The 19,510-nt window shown below is 42.2% G+C and overlaps 1 protein-coding gene across 6 annotated transcripts in view; it reads left to right on the forward strand.

Moving 5' to 3' along the window:
• The window catches only part of RNF111 (ring finger protein 111), a 70,195-nt gene extending 50,685 nt beyond the window's left edge, over window positions 1–19,510 (forward strand). For 4 of the 6 annotated variants that reach the window (XM_088445360.1, XM_088445342.1, XM_088445390.1 and 1 more), the window contains 8 exons: window positions 542–791; window positions 2,170–2,518; window positions 2,611–2,736; window positions 3,888–4,014; window positions 13,887–13,979; window positions 15,856–15,951; window positions 16,830–16,957; window positions 18,364–19,510. In XM_088445360.1, coding sequence (XP_088301486.1) covers window positions 542–791; window positions 2,170–2,518; window positions 2,611–2,736; window positions 3,888–4,014; window positions 13,887–13,979; window positions 15,856–15,951; window positions 16,830–16,957; window positions 18,364–18,481 — 1,287 coding nt within the window. In that variant the 3' untranslated portion in view covers window positions 18,482–19,510. The remainder of the gene's footprint in view (window positions 1–541; window positions 792–2,169; window positions 2,519–2,610; window positions 2,737–3,887; window positions 4,015–13,886; window positions 13,980–15,855; window positions 15,952–16,829; window positions 16,958–18,363) is intronic. The other 2 variants (XM_088445370.1, XM_088445380.1) reach the window with 2 other exon arrangements.

Consider the following 19,510-nt stretch of genomic DNA (forward strand, 5'->3'; position numbering starts at 1 on the left):
TGCTATTTGGCCATGCTAATACTGTTGCAAGGCATGCTGGGATTTGTAGTTCAACACCTGGAGGGCCGCTTATTGCCCATCCCTGTTCTAGAAGATAATGGCTAGAATCTGGTTGCTATGGGAAACATATCCACTTCTCTAAACCCGCACTCATACCCCTACATGTTCTACATTTACAGTGTGTTCCTGTCACGTAACATGTTCTAAGTGCTACATTTACTTGTCTACATGACAGTAGCAGGTATGATTTATTAAGGTATTTTACAGGAGTGTAATAAATGGCAGCCTCATCAGATGCCCATGTGACTATAGCAAAAAGAATTTAGAACTTTTGCAAAGACCTACAACTTCTTAAGAGAAACCACCATGTGTAACATCATCCATATAAGGCTATCTCTAGTGTTTTATTCCAGAGTTGTCTACCTTTTAGTGGTCTACAACTAATGCTTCCCTTTTATTGTATAGCACCTTGTTTGTTTTCTTTTTCTTTATCAACTTGGAGCAGTCAGACTGTCTAATGGCTGTATCATTTACATTGCAGCAAGCCTTGCCTGTGGACCTCAGCAATAATGGTATAAGAAACCACGGAAGTGTTGGATTTCATAGCACCTCTGCTTTTGACCCTTGCTGTCCTGGCTCGTCATCACGATCTACTGTTTATGGACATCAGACAGCTGCCAATACACCACAAACTATAGCTATCGATGGCTTCGGGCCTAGCCTTGTAGCCCAGGCACAGCCACCTCCCCAGACTTCTCTCTCCTCTTGTCGGCATTACATGCATTCTCCATGTAGGTATATCTGTAAAGTGGACTCCTGTGACAAGAACACCTTTTAATGTTTCTAGTACAGTTTCTTAACCCATTTGTAGTTTTTAACATGCAAAGTTTTGTCCTTTATGGCTTTGATACATATTAGGTGTGTTTACAGATGATCAGAATTTGTGATCTCCAAATAGTTTGTTTGTTCATATATACTGGAGAAGCAGACCGTGCCAAGTTGTGTTATAGCACTTACTGTGATACCTGCCGTAGGGATTGCATAAGGTAATGCAGGCAAAACTCACTTGAATATGAAGATTACTTTAAATAAGAAGATTAATATTTAAATGCATAATAAATGTAGTCTAGAAATTGGGTTTCCACTCTGCTTTTTTTAGGTTATTTATTATGTTAACATGCCACAAATCACTGTAGGTATGATTGGTCCAATTGTAGACCAGCTGGTTGTGTGGCAATCTGACTAAACACTGAGGACAGGTTCACCAGGTGTGGTTATTTGGTAGGTGAGGTGAATGTACGGTTTGCAAAGGAAAATCCCATATTCTCTGCTTATAAACCATGCATTACTGCTTTATGACTGTACAACATGGCCAATTTGGTGATAAGAATTTATTGCATCAGACTGAACAATCAATAATCACAAACCGCAATTCCTAGCCAGTTAAGTGTTAAAGAAGCATGTTGGTGATCACTGCAATTGTGCGCAATGCTTTTTACTGGAGTAAAATGATGACTAACATAGAAAAGATTGTTTTCCTGAATTAGGATACAAACTGAATAAAAGTCCTACTATAGCTATTCACAGTATCATTGATGTCACTTTGCTTACAGTTGAAAGTATATAGAATTCTGTGGAGCACCACTCGCAAACATTCAGATGTTTTATCATGATAAAAATGGTTTGTAAACCTTACAAAAAAAAAGGAGGAGTGCAGCATTTTTTCAGAGTGTACTGTATGTGTAAGAATTGTTTGAGACCCTGAGTAATGGTGTGTACACACTGTACGATTAAAATGGACGATATGAACGATAACTATATTGTTGTTATCAATATCGTTCATAGCGTGCATTTTTCGGCCACCATCGACCTGCGATGCGCGGGCATGTATGGTTGATATCGACCATCGCCCGTGCATACAGGCCAACCTGGTCAATATCGACCAGGTTACTACAGGGACCCGCGATCGTTGATCGTGGGTCGTTCTAGTCGTTGGTGTATTGGTGGTGTGCTGGATGATCGATATCTATCGACCAACGATCTGTACGCACCATTACAGTAGATTTTATATACATAGAAGTTGTTTGTGTGCTATTTGTATTTCATTAATTATCTGTACAGTGTGTGAATTTTCATGTCATGAACTTTCTTATTGTGTTTGCTTTGTAGATGCTTCGCTTACAAGGCCTCTCCATCACCAGCCATCTGGCTGCCCTCATTCACATGCCAATCCACCACCGCAACCACCACCTCCTCAGATGGACTATGTTATTGCTCATCCAGTACCCCCTTTTCACCCATCTCTCCCCAGCCTTTCTTCCACGCATCCCGTGCCTCCACCACCTCCATCCCACCATTTCACAAGTGCTGCTGCTCCTCTCCCTCAGCATCTCTCCACCTCCCACCAGTCCTTGTCCCATCATATCTCTGCAACAGCACCTGCAACACAGAGGTTGCACCCTCATGAAGTTATTCAAAGAATGGAAGTTCAAAGACGGCGCCTGATGCAGCATCCAACGTGCGTATTTCCCCACAACCATCTACCACCCCTTAATCTGTCCCCCCTACTGTGCTGCCAAAAGATATTTATTGCCTGTTGTATCTCTCTAGACGTGCGCATGAGCGGCCACCTCCACATCCGCACAGAATGCATCCAAATTATGGCCATGGTCACCATATTCATGTGCCACAGACCATGTCCTCACATCCCAGGCAGGCTCCTGACCGGTCAGCTTGGTAAGTATCCAGACTCCATACATTGGAACTTTAATTGGCCATAGTAGTATTACAGAAAAGCTACATTAGCTTATTTTGGTAGCACCCTGTATTAGTTGGATATAGATGCTGTAGCACCTGGTAAAAATGTAATTTTATTTATTCCATATTAACCTTGTTGCCTATATTCTTATTTTTATCAGTGTGATTTTTTTTAAGTTATGGAGCATATTTGGGTAACCTACTGCTGTAGGTGGAAAGCTGGAATATACATGTGTCTGTATGTGTGTGTATATGTGTATTATTTATATAATCTATATAAGCAGAAAACGGCGGCACTTGAAGACTTTAATGAATGTTCTTTACTGTGCTCCTCACACATGTTACCGACGTTTCGGGGCTACACGCCCCTTTGTGAAGGGGTGAATTCACCTTGACAAAGGGGCGTGTGGCCCCGAAACGTCGGTAACATGTGTGAGGAGCACAGTAAATAACATTCATTCAAATCTTCAGGTGCCGTCGTCTTCTGCTGCTTTATACATTTACACCCTGAGGGCACTGAAGCACCATTTACTCAGATTAGCTGAGTGCCGGTCCAACGAGTTTGATATATATATATATAGATATATATATATATATATTGATATATATATAGATATATATATATATATATATATATATATATAAATCTATATATGTATGTGTATATATATATATATATACATATATATATATATATATATATATATATATATAAAAATCTATATATGTGTGTATATATATATATATATATATATCTATTAGTTTCTTTAACGGAATTAGTACAATTTTATCTCCCAGGTATTAAACGTGTTTAACATATTGCGGGTTTGATACAGTACTAAAAGTAATAAAGTGGATGGGAGCAGTCAGTAGAGGGTGAATAGATGCTATCCACAGTGCGGGGTTGGCTTGGGGGCAGCCCAGCATTTCTGTGAGTGCTGGGCACACCCCCTAGAATGATGGAAAGGTGGGTGTGCTGTGAGGCCACGTCTCTCCACTGAAAGGCCACGCCCCCTAGAGGTAATTTGGATAAATTCTTGTAAACCGGAGCCATACCTTCATATCTTTATGCCCATGTCCAGCATCTGTTACTTAATAAATAAGTAATTCTTTTGTTTTGACTCTTACAGGGAGATAGCAATTGAAACTGGAGTGACTGCAGCCCCCTACCAAACAGGTCCTTTACATCCCCATTTAGCTCACTACCATCCACCTCCTAGGCTTCACCACTTGCAGATTGGGGCTCTTCCCTTAATGGTAAGATATGTTCACTGTGAAAATTGATGATGTCAGAGTGATGGGTGTCACATTTGGGCTTATTGCTATAAAAACAATCATTTGTAGCAAAATATTGTAGTTCTTAAACACAACAAAAAACCTATTTCCCATACAAGTCTGCGGCAGATGAACAATGAATATTAGAGACTGTCTAACCAATTTATAGAAAAGTACTGTAGAGTGTCACAGTTAAAACTACCCACAATGAAAGTTCTGGGGCTGCCAAAATCCCACAAATTTGTTCCTAATCTTAAGGTGCGTACACATGGTACGATATCTATGAACGATAACGATATCGTTCAATGATTAATCGTTCATATCATTCAGTTTTATGCAGCGAGCGACCAACGATGTGCGTTCCCGCATGGACTGTAACGATATCTATGGTTGTCCGTACATGCAGGCCAACTTGGACGGTATCGTCAAGTTTTGCCTGTATAGAGATGTGGCAGGATGACTTCACTGAAAGATATCTATCATAGATATATCTCAGTGTGTACACCCAATATCGTTTGTCCTGCACTACAGAAAAGTCCAACGAAATCGTTCAGCAATATCGTTGGTTGTGCAGATCGTACCGTGTGTTCAGCAGCCTTTTTCATCATTACAGAAAATTAAAAACCTTAACATCCACAAATGATTTGATAAGTGTTAATGAAGTTTTATAGTTTTAAGATGCCTTTCTGCTTTTTTTTTCTTGTACGTATAGATATTTCTTTCTAAGCCGATTAGTGCCTGCTTTCGCTATGCTTATTCCTACAGTGCTGTATATTTTCTGTATTTGTAAAATGTAATGTGAATGGAATAGTCTTCACAATATAGTATTACTATCTGTACGACTTTATTTGTAGAGTATTATTTCACAGAAGTATCAAAATGTAGCATTGTCTTATTGATGGTTTTTGTTTCACACCTGACCAATAGGAAAGCAGCGTGTACTGAAAATCAGGATCATTGATGTAAACCAGGGATGGGGAACCTCAAGCCCGGGGGCCGTATAAGGCCTGCGGAATCATTTGGTCTGGTCCTCTGAGCTTTTTTCTACTAGCCCATCTGGCTAGCAGGGTGCCTAGAATGGCACCCTCAGCCAGAATCTATGCAGTAGTGCCGCCCGGAGTGTGCTTAGGACACTTCAGACGGTCACACCGCTGTCCTTACAGCTCCCCGGAGCATCCTCAGGATGCTCTAGGCATTGCTGTAATAACTGGCAATTGTGGCCCCAACCGTCTGACATTACACAGAGGTGGCGTGGCGTGGCGTGGCCTGCCCAAGGCCCGCAAATAATGTTATATATATCAAAATGGCCCTCGGCAGAAAAAAGGTTCCCCACCCCTGATGTATACTCTAGTCCCTTCGCGTTTCAGCCATGTAACCTAGCCGTAATACCAGTTTAATGTTTTTAATGTACCATCAGGGGGCATTGTAGGTACAGTACCTACCTCTTGTCCTGATACTCTTATTATAGTTGCCAAACCAGTTATTAATGCTAATTTCTGAATCCAATGAACTGTAACTTTTTTAGGAACTCTGCTCTTATTCAAAGTTTTATACGTATGTTCACCCAAGATGGCGCTATATTTCTTCTTCAGGGTCCATAGGGGGTCCACAGGGTTGACCTTGCGGGGGGTATATGTTGGGAACCAAATCCGGGCACCACGCAGTTAAAGCTTTTAGCTCCCAGGATGCACTGGGTCCACTCTTTCTATAACCCCGCCCCCAAGCCAGAGGCACCTCAGTTTTAAGTTGGTGCCTGGCCGGAGTCGGGTCATCGTTATCGCAGGGGGCTGATTAGCAGCCCCTAAGCTTTATTTTATGAGTTTAAGGGTTTTTTCTATTTACTTTTAGACTCTTGAGCGGCAGAGTCGGACTGTCCATAGGACGTCCAAGCTGCCGCTCCGTCACCCCGCTGGCGCTGAGACGCCAGTACAGATCTGGGGATCTCGGCGGGACCCCAGAGTCTGTACTAGCCAGACTCTGCGGGCGCCCAGGACTGCTGCCGGATCGAGTGGGACACAGCTTTCGGTGATCCGCGCATTTCAAATGCAGTCCGATGTCTCTGGGAACAGACCAGAGGCGCTGGCAGTAGCGGCGGGCCCCCCCCCCCCCCCATACCCCGCATGTCCACTAGACCACCAGGGACTTCAAGATCGGCGCAGGGAACCGGCGTCCCAGGGGTAAATAGCCGGCTAGGGGAGGCAGCCTTCACTGTTGTAGTGGCTCTTCCCCTCAGCTCAGCGCACCTTTCAGTGCTATAGTCTGGCGTCGCTGAGCTGCTTCCTCTTGAGTTCTCCAGGCGGCCATTTTATTTCTGTGGTGCAGCAAAGAACTCCTAGGATGGCAGTTGGTCCAGTCCCCCTGCGTACCTTGCCATTTGGGTCGGTGTACACAGCGCTATAGCCTTCCCAGAATCTGGGCAGTTGATTGTAGTGCCATTTGCAGTTTATTATATGGGGTGTGTGTGAGTGTGTGTGTATATATGTGTGTGTGTATATGTGTATATATATATATATATATATATATATATATATATAGATCTCTCTCTCTCTCTCTCTCTCTCCATTGTTTGTGACTTGTGCTAGTGCTGACTGTCTGTGCTTTTACTTCCACCTGTCAGTGTATATCTATCCCTTTTCTTTAAAATCTGCCCTAATGCAGGTTCTGAGACCTCATATATATATATATATATATATATATATATATTTATTTTTATTTATATATATATATACTTGTCGTCAATATTTGTGAGGTTTGTCACATACTGTTGCGTGCTGCACGTTGCCATATTTTAGGTGGAACTGTGTGTTGCATACGCTGACAATGGGTGCCTGCAGCTAATCTTAGCGTCAGTCAGGACCAGTATAGTGCTGCTTAATATTTCCGCAAAGATAGTTAATCAGATAGGTCTGACCATAGAGTACGATACTGCACCCATTGGTACTATCCCTCAAGTCATGGACTGCAGGTATTAGTGCGGAAGATTTGACTCAAAAAAGGTTATGTATGCGGCACCATCTGGTGCTGGGACCCTTACACAACCCCCTTGGGCAGTTTTGTTTCTCAGGATCCTGGCCTCCATTGCGGATCGCCTAGCGGCCCCCATTGTTGTAACTCACTTGGGGTTATTCAACATACTGCCCTTTCATCTCAGGGTATCTCGCAGTTTCTTGCGGTTTACTCCTGTGACACAGACTATCACTACCTACCGGGGTTTATCACAATTAATAAAATTCCTTCTGGTACCACAACAGTCTGTCATTCCCCTTGCAGGGTTTACCACGGTGGATGTCGTTTCTACGAAACACAAAATGGCGTAATAAATGCCCTGTGGTTACTTCCCCGTTTGCTCTGCTGTCTAACATAGGGTGAACTGGATGATATTTCGGGCTCTTTCCCTCTCACACAAGGGGGAGCCTAAATCAAGTATTATTATCCCTGCTTTGGAGCTGGCAGTCAGTCCATCCTAGTTATAGAGAATGTTGAACCTGCACCTAAATCAAACACCCTCAGTTTAAGCATTAACGTGTCTTCGGCTGTGTTCCTCGTCTCTGACCAGCGGGTGGATCTCATGGCGGGGGTCTGGCTATTGCCAGATAAGAGGTATCACAAAATAATTTGGCCTCATTTTTCCCATTCCCTGAGGGTCATCACGAGTAAGAAAAATCATGGTGTACATTGAATCATGTCATTCTGCCGTTTTTGTAGGTAGGAATTGTTAAAAGTAATTTATTTGGTGGTTTTTTGTTTGTTTTTTTGCTCTAGAGAAACAATTTGATGGATTTTCATGTTACTCATCTGATTACAAGCGTTACTATGCCTCCCATTCCTGCCCGGACGGATTCTACGGATCTGTAGGTGGTAACTTTGCTAGAAATCATTATACTCTCTTTCAGGGGCTGTTGACCGTCCTACCATGGCTATCGCATGGTTGGCTAATACTATTGCATACTGGGCTGATGCATTTGTAAAGCTTTTTCCCTCCAACACTTCTAGGGATCAAATGTCTTTTGTCGCTCACATAAAATTATGCCAGTCTCCTAACCTTCAGGGTTTCAGCTGCGACTGTATCCGCCGCCATACCCTATGGCTGCGCTCTTGGAAAGCAGAGGTGCAGATACCATATATTGGGAAGATCTTGTTTGGTCCTGACTTTGACTAGATTGTAGCAACATAGGCAGTGTCACTAACTGCAAGATTTCCGCCATCAGCTACTCCCACTACAAGGCCTCTGACTAAATCTTAAGTCTTTTTGTCCTCAGGGGCAGCCTAAAGGCCTGTTTTGTCCTAGGCTGTCAGCTTCCACAAGGGCTGCCATACCCGGTACCGAGCAGACCTATACATTCAGACGACTTGCTTCTAAACCTAAGGATAAACCTTCAGCCTGACAGGATAGGTCTACATCTGGGGGATTCCAGAGTGAGATGCCAACTTTTTCAGTTTCCCCAGTACTGGTGTCAAGTGACCACGAATGCTTAGGTAGGAGTTGTAGTGTCTCACGGGTACGTCCTCTCATTGTTTAGGCGGCCTCCTCACATGTGGTGTTACACAGGCCCTTCTTCAGACCCGAACAGGGCCTTACAAATCCAGAAAGCTATACAGTCCTTGCGGTAAGCAGAGCTATTTATGCCAGCCCCACTATCTCAGCGAGGGACTGGTTATTCTACTTATTTTCTGGTGCAGTGGCCGAATGGTACTCATTGACCTATCCTCTGTCCCAAATCCCTGAACCAGTTCCTAAAGGTGCCTGGGCTCGGGAGGAAACCCCTACGCTCCATCATCTGAGATTTGAAACCTGGGGATTTTATGGTATCGCTGAATCTTCAAGACACGTACCTATGGGTACCTATAGAGCCCTCTTGTCAGCGTTAGCTCAGGTTTGCTGTGCCACAGCAACACTTACAATTTTCAGGCTTTGGACTGTCCACAGCCTCATCGGGGTTTACCAGATTTATAGATTTTATGACAGTCCACCTGTTCAGTGTATCCGAATGCTCCAGTATCTGGACGGCGAGGTACGCAGGGGGACTGGACCAACTGCCGTCCTAGGAGTTCTTTGCTGCACCATAGAAATAAAATGGCCGCCTGGAGAACTCAGAGGAAGCAGCTCAGCGACGCCAGACTATCTGGACGGCCTCCTGCTCTCAGGATCACCGAGGTACTTTGAAGCCATTTCAAGTTAACCATTGCTTTCCTTCACAAGCACAAATGGTTAATTAACGGGGAGAAAGTCCTCCCTGCATCCCTCACAGGGCATGATTCATCTGGGAGCCCACAATCGGAGAATCCTTCTGAAGTCAGACGAGATCTCCACTCTTCTTCTACGAGTGCACGGATGTCTCCACAATCGACAAGTGTCATTACACTCTGTAATGTGGGTTCTGGATTCCAGGGTGTCTACCTTTTGGAAGGGTGGAATATGCTCAGTTCCATTCCAGGCCTTTGCACAAACTGATCCTCTCCAGATGGAACGGGTTTCTCCATCGGATCACGGTTCAGACAGGGTGGCGATTCCACCCTGCCAACGAACTTATTGGAACTTTAAGCTGTCTTGGGCCCTTGTTCTGGCCTAACACATACTTTATGGTAAACCTGTAAAGGTTAAGTCCGATAATGTCTAGTAGACACACGTAGTTGGGCAGCAATGACAGAAATGTCACACATTCTGACATAGTGCAAGGGTCTCCTCCCGGCCTTCTCTGCAGTGTTCATTCCTGGAGATCTCCATTGGGAAGCGGACTTCCTCAGCCATCACGATGTGCATTCCGGGGATTGGTCTCTTCTCCAAGAGAGGTTTCAACTCCTAGTGACCCAGAGGGGGCCTACCAGAGGTGGTCCTCATGGCCTTCTGAATCTATCGCACACTGCCGGTGTTAGGATCCAGAACTAGAGGTACTGAAGCAATCTTCAGTGACGCATTATCAGTAAAGGGGACCTTCCACTTTGTATACCTGTTTCCTTCGGTCTCCCTTCTTTCTCGAGGTCTTCGGAAATTTCAAACAAGACAGAGGTATTTTCCTGCTGGTGGCTCCAGATTGCCCCAGATGTCACTGGTATTTAGATATTCGGAGTCTCCCCATTGACACTCCATTCCTGCTGCTTCAATATCCGGACCTGTTGTCTACGGGTCTTGCCTTTCTGTGGACCTTGATCGTTTGTCTTTGACTGCGTCCCTACTGTGGTCCTAAGGCTTCTCTGGCTCTGTCATCATCGGGATACGTGTAGGCCAGCTTTAGCTGGGCTCTACCACTGAATGTCGTATACATAATTCTTATGTTATCGTGCCTGTAGTTACGATCCTCAGGTGTTTAGGATTTCCAGAAGTTTTGGCATCCTTCCAGCTGGCTTGGGTCTCTCCCTCCGCCTGGCCTTCCTGAAGGTGTGGGTCTCTGCACTGTCAGTATAGTTCAAATGTGGAATTGCTCCACTCTCGAGTATCCATACCCTCCTTCAAGGTGTTTTCTAAAGTCTACTTCCCTTTATCCCCCCCTAAAGGGCTCCTTGGGATTTGGCAGTGGTTCTTCGTGTCGTCCTGTGGCTTCCATTTGAACCACTAGTTTTGATAACCCTTATGTGGTTTATGGCTTAGACTCTTTCTTATGGCGTTTACATCTGCCATGAGAGTGGCGGAATTGGGAGCATTCTCATGTGGCTCCCTCTTCTGGATATTTCACCAAGACAGGGTTGTGAGTCGCACTTGCCCTGTGTTTCTTCCTATAGGGTTCTTTAAGATCCATATTATTCAGGAATTTATTGTACCAACATTTCAGTCTCCAGTTCACTCGGCTGGGGTGGCCTCATTGACTGTGGTCCAGCCTCCGGATTTTTGTGGTCTGTTCAACTTCCTTCAGGACATCAGACTCCTTATTTGTAGTCCTATGGATTTCACAGGAAAGGAGGGCCGGCCGATAGACATACAAAGCCATCTAGCCAATGTCTGTTTATCTCAGGGGCCTGCACATAGGAAGGCCTTTTCTGTTTCTGTTTATGCTGATTTTACTCGGGCTGTGGACGGCTCGCTGTGAGGCCTCTGCTGTTCTGCCTTGCAAGGTGGCCACGTGGTCTTCTGTCCACACCTTTCTAAGGATCTATGCATTGGATTCCTTTTGCCTCTCAGGATGCTTTCTTTGGGCGACGGATTCTCCTCTCATCACAGGAGCGTCCTCACCCTTATAAATGACTGCTTTGGGACATCCCCAAGGTCAACCTTGTGGACTGCCTATAGACCCTGAAGAAGAAAATGAGAGAGATGGTAAGAACTTACCCTTGTTATATCTCTTTCTTCGAAGTCCATAAGGTCCACAGGGCACCCGCCCTGACGCACCTGGCTTCATATGGGCTGTGTTACTGGTCACCGGTTTCCCGTCTCCTCCTCTGTGAGTATGGTTCTTGAGTGTTCCAGTCTTCTCTCTCTTTCTTGCCTCCTCCGGCCTTTGGCTACTTACAAACTGAGGTGCCTCTGGCTTGGGGGAGGGGTTATAGGGAGAGTGGACCCAGTGCATCCTGGCAGCTAAAAGCTTTAACTGGGTGGTGCCTGGATTTGGTTCCCAACCTATACCACCCCAAGGTCAACCCTGTGGACCCTATAGACTTCGAAGAAAGAGAGATAACAAGGGTAAATTCTTACCAGATCTTTCATTATTTTAAATCTAAGCAATATCTAAATAGAAAATGCTTATTCTAGTAATAGTTTGTATGATTAGTTTTGTCTGTGCAATATTACTTATTCAAAATGTTCTATGTATATAGGAATTAATTTAATATTTTACTATAACTTTGATACTGCAGGTGAAATGTATGCACTTTGCTAATTACACAATTTAAATTTGGATTTAAAAAAAAAAAAAAAGCAATATGTAGAATTAAGACCTGAAATGCAGGTGTTTGCTTTAGAAGCAGTGTTTGAGCCCAGAGTCACTGGGAAGCGCATGGCGCATGTTAGACCACACAAGGGAGAGCAGTCCAACAATCTAAAAACTTCAGACACCGTCTTTATAGCTCTGCAATGAGTGGAAATGTAAATGTACACCTTACCACTAGCTGGTGTACAGTTTTAATAGAGCTACCAAACACACTGTATAGTTGTGGCTTTGTGTCAGAGATAGAATGTTGTATCTATTTTATGGTTCACTTCACGCAAATTAATCTGAAATTGTGCTTTTATGAAATTACTGACATTATTGCAGCTTTAAAAATATTGCGGATGGGTGGGTGGCCAATTATTTTAGCGGGTTTAGGGAACCCCTTAATTTCTTTGCTAGTCATTGACACTCTGCATCTGATTCTAAAGTCTATGTACAGTGACGTCACTACATAAGAACTTAATCCTGCATATAACATTACTTACTTCGTTTATTTTCATTTTTATCATTACAGGGCATACCTAATTCGGCATTTTATAGATTTATTTAGTGGTTTTCATTTTAAACAGAATATCCATTTTATTATTCTACTGTATACTGCCAGTTCCTTACATGGATAATCCATCTACCAAAACTGATGGCACAAAGTAGCTGTCTTCAGAGAAGCAGTCAAAACCAGATTTAACTTTTTCAGGTTGTGTTGTGCAACACGGTACTAAAGTGTAACCTAGTATATATGTACATTATAGTCCTCTGGAAAACCTTTCCATAATGATTTTGGTAAACCACTGTACACTGCACAGTTGGCACAATTGGTGATTGTATTAAAAGACCAAATAGCATTTAACTAGGGCAATTGGAGTTTGGGAAATTTACATTTAATTCCATTTCCTAAAATATAATGGCCAGGGGTCTACTTCCAAACCTTCTGTTAAGCTAAGTGCACAACAATCTGTTTTAATTCATCTGGACTGTGTGCTTTTCCTTCCGATATATGGAAAAGAGGAGCCAGAGCACTAGCAATCATTGTTACCTATGAGAAAGTACCACCGTGCACATGGGAAAGAACATGCCCTTTTCTTTAACATCCATGTTTGTTTTGTGTTATTAGGATAAAAGTGTCCATATTTATGCTTTTTCCGATAGCGTCAGTCATTACTGGTTTCCCTATGCCTCCACTTGTCTATCCAAATAGACTTATTTTAACAGAGACTGATAAAAACTTCCCTTGCGTACTAGCCCTAAGTGTCCATATTGAATCTTTCCCCCCTAGTGTCCTATGGAACTGGCTTTTCAGCAGGTGCACACAGTAACAAATTGGATAGTGATGGAGATAAAAGGCAAATGCCACTCTTGAAAAGTGTTACTTGTTTGTGTGGCCCATTTTAAAGGTAAAACAAAAAACTGGATTTGTGGTGGCTCCTATTGCAGTAATCTAATGTGTCCATTTGCCACGTCAGTTTGCCTTGTCCCTTTGCATCATGAATGTGTGTTGAAGGGCAAGAAGTAGGTGCCAACATGCCACCACATTGGTTTTGCTGAAACCTATAAGTGATTTGTGATTGTACCAGACGGGTCAATTAGTATCGCAGTTGTTGCCACTTTTGCCTGTCGTCCTCTGTCTCAGATACTGTCATTATGACCATAGAACCACCTAATGCATTTGTTTAGGGCTCAAGATTTAACCCTATGTTTGTTGGGGCTGCAGCTGTCTTTGCAGCGGATTGGTACATCTAATGTAGGAAGTTACACATTGCACTGCCAATAAAGAGACACCGATCCCAGCCCTTCACAACAGTTGTGTGTGTTTTTAAAATCTTTTTGTTTTCATGATTATTTTTTTTTCATCTTTTTCTCTGACTAAAACTGATCACTTTGCTGCCAGGTGGGTACACACCTCATGCCGTCTGCAAACCCCTCTAGCAGCAAAGAGGTCTGTAAGATCATTTCCAAGCAGTTGTGTTAAAGTTTAACTTACATCTGCTATTTGAATAGGTTCCAGACATGGCGGGCTACCCTCACATCCGCTACATTTCATCTGGATTGGATGGAAGGTCATTCAGAGTTCCTTTCAGGGGCAATTTTGAGGTTTGTAACAGAATGTTAGCTTTCTGCTTTCATGTCATAGGCAAAATACCTATGGAATGTTTCCATGAGGTTCCTAGTACTCAGTACAGAAAAACACAAGTAATTCCCTTAATCAGATGCAGAGTGTTAATTTGAGTTTCCAAAACACAAGAAATGGGCACAAATTTCAATTTGCTGCGTTTTATTATTGTTTGGTTTATTTCCATTTTTTTTTTTTAAGACCTTGAGATGTAGAACCACTGGGCAGGGAAGTACAATCTCCTTTCTAGTAATGCGTTCTGCTGTAAAGTGTAGTATTAAGTGGCAAATGCACAATCAGTGTAATGCTGTTTTGGTAAAAAAAAAAAAAAAAAAAAAAAAGTTTTTCATTTGGTCATTATTTGTAAGTGAAATACATAAACGTTTGTTCAGTGAGATGTGTAAGCTCCGGTTAGTCTTCAATATATGAGATTTGTGTAACTGTGATAACAGAATTAACACCACACTTTAATAGGACAAAAAGGTGTAGCCACTTTTCTTGGTTGCACAGTATAATAAATATATACATATAATTCTATTGTAATATATAGTCTAATCCTTTTCAAAATTATATGCAGCACTAACATATATAAAATACTCAAACATCAGATAAAACGACAGGTGCACAGTTCCAATAGTATGATCCAGTTCAATCAGTGCACATAATGCAAAAAACATTCACAAAATGTATTAAACTTGAAAAAGCTGGAAGAGATCATCTTTGTTGTGCAATAACCATCAATGGCAAAAACATGACTTATCATTCACATCTTTTGTATAACAAATGTGAAAGCTAATCCGCCTATGCCCTATTCTAATCCGCCAGGCAAATCTCCTTAGGTCTGTGCCTATACTGTATTTCAGTGGCTTTATTTAAAAGTCCAAGTCATCCTGCATGGGATGTGGAGAGTAAAAACTAATGCTGGGTACACACTAGACGAAATGTCATCCAATCCTGGAGATTGAACCTACATATTGGGCACATCGTCTAGTGTGTACCCACTATGTCGCTGACTATGCACGCTCCCGCTGGTACTCGGCGACATCAGTCGGCCCTACACGCAGAGTCGATAGGGGATGCCATTAGCGAGGGCCATGCCACCAAATGCAGCATGGCCCCGCCGTCACTGCCCGCATCGGCAAGTGTGCACACTTGCCGAAGCCAGATCCCCTTCCGGGTCCCGTTGCTGCCGAGGTCGGGCTTGGGTACACTTAGTGCAGAGTGTATCCAGCCTTAAGAGATTTAAATATGTCTCCCAGTGTCATACAACTAGTTGACTGCTCTATGCCAGGCATGTATTTCCTGTTGATGGATAGGTGTAACAAAATGTAATATGGTCATATTTGTATGTAATTGAATGTAGCATTGTTGCAAATCTCTCATATTACATGCAGTCAGTTAATTCTGCACAATGCTTACTAAACCACACCCATTGGAATCTCATTTGTCCATCGGCATGTAGTACGGTTTAAAAAAAAATAAAAATTGACAAAATGTCAGTACTGAGAGTCTCTACTGTTCATCTTCATTCGATATGCGTCTTCCTCAGCTGTACAGTGGGTTTTCAAACCAATTGGGGAGAGAAGACAGTGATGGGGTATAAAGAAATGGTGATTTTTCCAATGGAATCTAATGACTTCAAACATTTGCCAACAAATCATTTTAATATACAAATTTCCCATTAACGACCTAATTGCTTTCAACTAATTAAGATGCTGAGTGGTTTGGCTTAAATATAAATGGTTATTTTAGAAGTGGGTGTGCACTACGTGGGAGTGTAACTGCGACATTCTAACGCTGTGTACACTTACATAGGGATGATTACGGCAATATGTCAATTGATGTTTTGTTTTGCAGGAGCTAATTCATCTAGAAGAGAGGCTTGGAAATGTGAATCGCGGAGCTTCGCAGGGGACTATAGAAAGGTGCACATACCCACACAAATACAAGAAGGTGAGCCAATGACTTTGTCTGTGATTGATTTAAATCTAATAATGTTCTTAAATCTGTTTTTCATACCGGGGGGTATAAATGCCAATCTTTTTATACGTATGCCATTTTATGGCCAGTTTTTGTAAATTCAAAAAGGTACAGACTTTATTTTCATGTATTAAAAAAGTTGCTATTACATGATGCCAAGTAAGTTTTTCAGTGTAGTAAAAGGTTACATGTTGCCTGATTCAGTCCACATAAGTTAACTACAAGCATATAGAACTTCATGAGTATGGTTCTGGTCAGTGTAAGATATAGTCTGAACGATGCAATGGTCCATAGGTCCTGCCTTGCTATGCTTTTCTACCTCAGTTTGTTCCTTGCTTCTGGTTAGAGTTTCAATTTTAACAGTAATAAGGCCAAGTTGCAGCCACAGCCTGTGGTACTGTGATCTCTTGACTTGCTGAAACTCTGACTACATAGATTCAGCTACCCGTGACTGAAATGCCATAATGTAGAGGTTCCCAAACTGTTTTGAATCACGGCACCCTAGTGTTATCAGGATTGATTTCATGGCACCCCTAAGCCAAAAGTTTGAAAAAAATGTAGTAAAGTGAAGTAAATTGTGCTCCCCTGTCATCCTTAGGGTCAGTAATGTGGTGGTGGACAGGTTTGTGCTTCTGTTTGTCCACATATTTACATTACATTGATTTGATTTGGTGCTGGACCACCAAGCTGAGGCACCCCTGCAAGTGTCCTGAGGCACCCCAGGGTGCCGCGGCACACAGTTTGGAAACCACTGCCATAATGTGAAATATTGCAGTGATGTGGTAAATGTATGCGTATGCATGAAACTTGTCTACATCCAGTGTGCCAATACTTTCATCTCTACTAATAAGGTATCCACTGATTGGTTCTCACAGAGGAAGCTGCATGGCAAGCAAGATGGAGAGGAAGCCACTGAGGAGGACACTGAAGAAAAATGTACGATTTGCCTTTCTATATTAGAGGAAGGTGAAGATGTCAGGTAATATAGCAGTTAGACGCTTTCGAACGTTTATTTTCAAGTCTATTTGCGTGTGATAGGGCCTACATATGTTTTAAGCCTGTGTGTATTGTGCTCACAGCTCACATAGAGGAGTTACCTTAAACCTTAGGCCAGTGGTTCCCAAACTCAGTCCTCAAAGCACCCTAGAGGTGCGTATCCACTAGCAAATAGAGGAACCACAGTACGATTACAACATCATAATCGTGCAGCGGCTTCACAGAACGATATGTCATTCAGTGCAGGCACCCTTCCTCATCCCTGAACATGGCCAATCTGTCGTTATCGACAGATTGACCTGCGTGTTCAGGAGATGATTGATGTCTGAAACGACCAGCGGGAGCACGCTTCGCTGGTCATGTCCGACAGTATAGTGCACGATTAATGAGCGATTGAACGATTACAATGCCGTAATCACTCATTTAAATCACCTAGTGGATACGCGGCATAACGGTACAGGTTCTAAGGATATCCATGGTTGCTCACAGATGGTTTAATCAAAATTAATGTAGTACTAATTAAGTCACCTCTTCATAAGCATGTATATCCCTAAAACTTGAACTGTTAGGGTGCCTTCAGGACAGGGTGAGGGAACCACTGGCTTAGGCATAATTTTGCGCCGTGAAGACTAATGACACGCATACAGCATATGCTAGCAGTGAAATCCTATACATACGTCCTTTTATAAAGGCCTCTGCATACACACAGGCATAATAAATGTGTTAATAGGCCCATGGACTATAGTAGCCTGTCTTGTGGTGCTCCATTTTTATAAATGCCAAATACAGGTGAAATATCTGCCTTGTATGTTTTCATACAAGTGTTTCCATTGTTTAAAGGAAACACTGTATATTTTCATTTAATCATAGCTTTACGTTTGATATACTTTTGTGTTTCGAGTGACTTCTGTTTTGTAGAGGTGTAAAATATTTTGGTTTAATTCTTGTGGTAAATTGGTGTACTACAACGGTTGTCTGTATAATATGTTTCCATGGCTTAATACAAAGTGATAAGTTCTCCTGAGACAGCAGAGCAAGAGGTGTCACCAAGGGGTCAATCTTACTAGGTGCGATGTGCGTTTAAACGCCGGCAACGGCACTGCATCTTGCACCCTTCGCTACCCGACCCGAGCCTGGATTTACATGATTTTGTTCGGAGCCCTATGGGGCTGCTAGCAATATTAGGCGAATCCGGGCTGCTGTAAAGTACACCCACTGCCGCGATGATTCGCACCGCCAAGATCATCGCGGCTAATAGGATTGACCCCCAAGTGTGACTTTAATGGTAGGAAACCCCAACGCTCTCTGCGTTATAGAAAGTGTAAATTGGAATAAATATTACAGCTGTCTGTGTCATTCAGCTAAATACTGTTTCTCTTTTTCACACAGGCGCCTCCCATGTATGCATCTCTTTCACCAAGTGTGTGTGGACCAGTGGCTGATCACAAATAAAAAGTGCCCCATTTGTAGAGTGGACATTGAAGCTCAGCTTCCTACAGAAAGTTGACATTTCTCAAATCAACATTATGCCCCTTTATACCCCTCGGTACTGCAGCCAACCAAAGATGGCATGACTTAACTGCACAGATATGGAATCAATACATTTGTCTCAGTATACAACTAATGCTATAGACTCCCATTTGTATACAGATCATATTTAGGTCCTTTACTGCTTACAAGTTTCTTGTAGCAGGGAAGGGTAAATGTATTTATGAAGCTGATTTTTTTTTTTTTTTTTTGTTTTTTGTTTTGGGTTTTTCTTTCCCTTGCCCTTACAATTTTTTTTTTTTATTATTTCAGTTTGTTCTACTATATGTATTTTGCATGGATTCTTGTATTGCATTTCTTTGCACATTATGGGCTTTGTGAACCCTTAAACTTGCAGGCAAGATCTAGCTGCTCTAGTTGATAGAATTGTGAGCGTGTGTGCGCGTGTGTTCTTACATAATCCAAGCCTAAATGGATTTCATTCATTACTAACAGTGAAGTCCTTATTTTATTCGATCATTAATTTTAGTTTGTATGTATAAAGTTCTAGATGAAAAAAAGAAAACTTTAATGTATGAAAACATTCCTTATTAAGGAAAGATGGGCTGCTGTATTAAAAAAAAAAAGTGCTGATTCAAATAACATTGTTTTTGACTCCGAGATCACAATGCTTAGAGACTAACCGAAAATAAATACTTGCCACATGTTTTGTTCTGTCTCCTAAAAGGTGTTTATAAATCAGTCTTCAGCACAATGCAAATATATTTAAATGTCAATATTAAGAAGTTTAGACTGCTGTTCACATATTTATTTTATGGACGTGATTTTCTTTGCTTCTGTGAAACTGCTCTAACCAATTGTCCAATAGCAAGTAGTCAGGTACCTATTCTTACTAATCTTGGTAAGACTTTTCCTCCACAATTTTAACATTAAATGTATAGTCTTAATAGCAGCTGTTATGGCAGGTGTCCATTCAACCAGAGAACTTTTTAAAGGTCCCCACAAACTCACTGAGAGTTTCTGATTTAATAAACTTAGCTAAATTAAA

Source organism: Taudactylus pleione, unplaced genomic scaffold (assembly GCF_031769625.1).
Source record: "Taudactylus pleione unplaced genomic scaffold, aTauple2 ptg000019l, whole genome shotgun sequence".
NCBI classification, from domain to species: domain Eukaryota; kingdom Metazoa; phylum Chordata; class Amphibia; order Anura; family Myobatrachidae; genus Taudactylus; species Taudactylus pleione.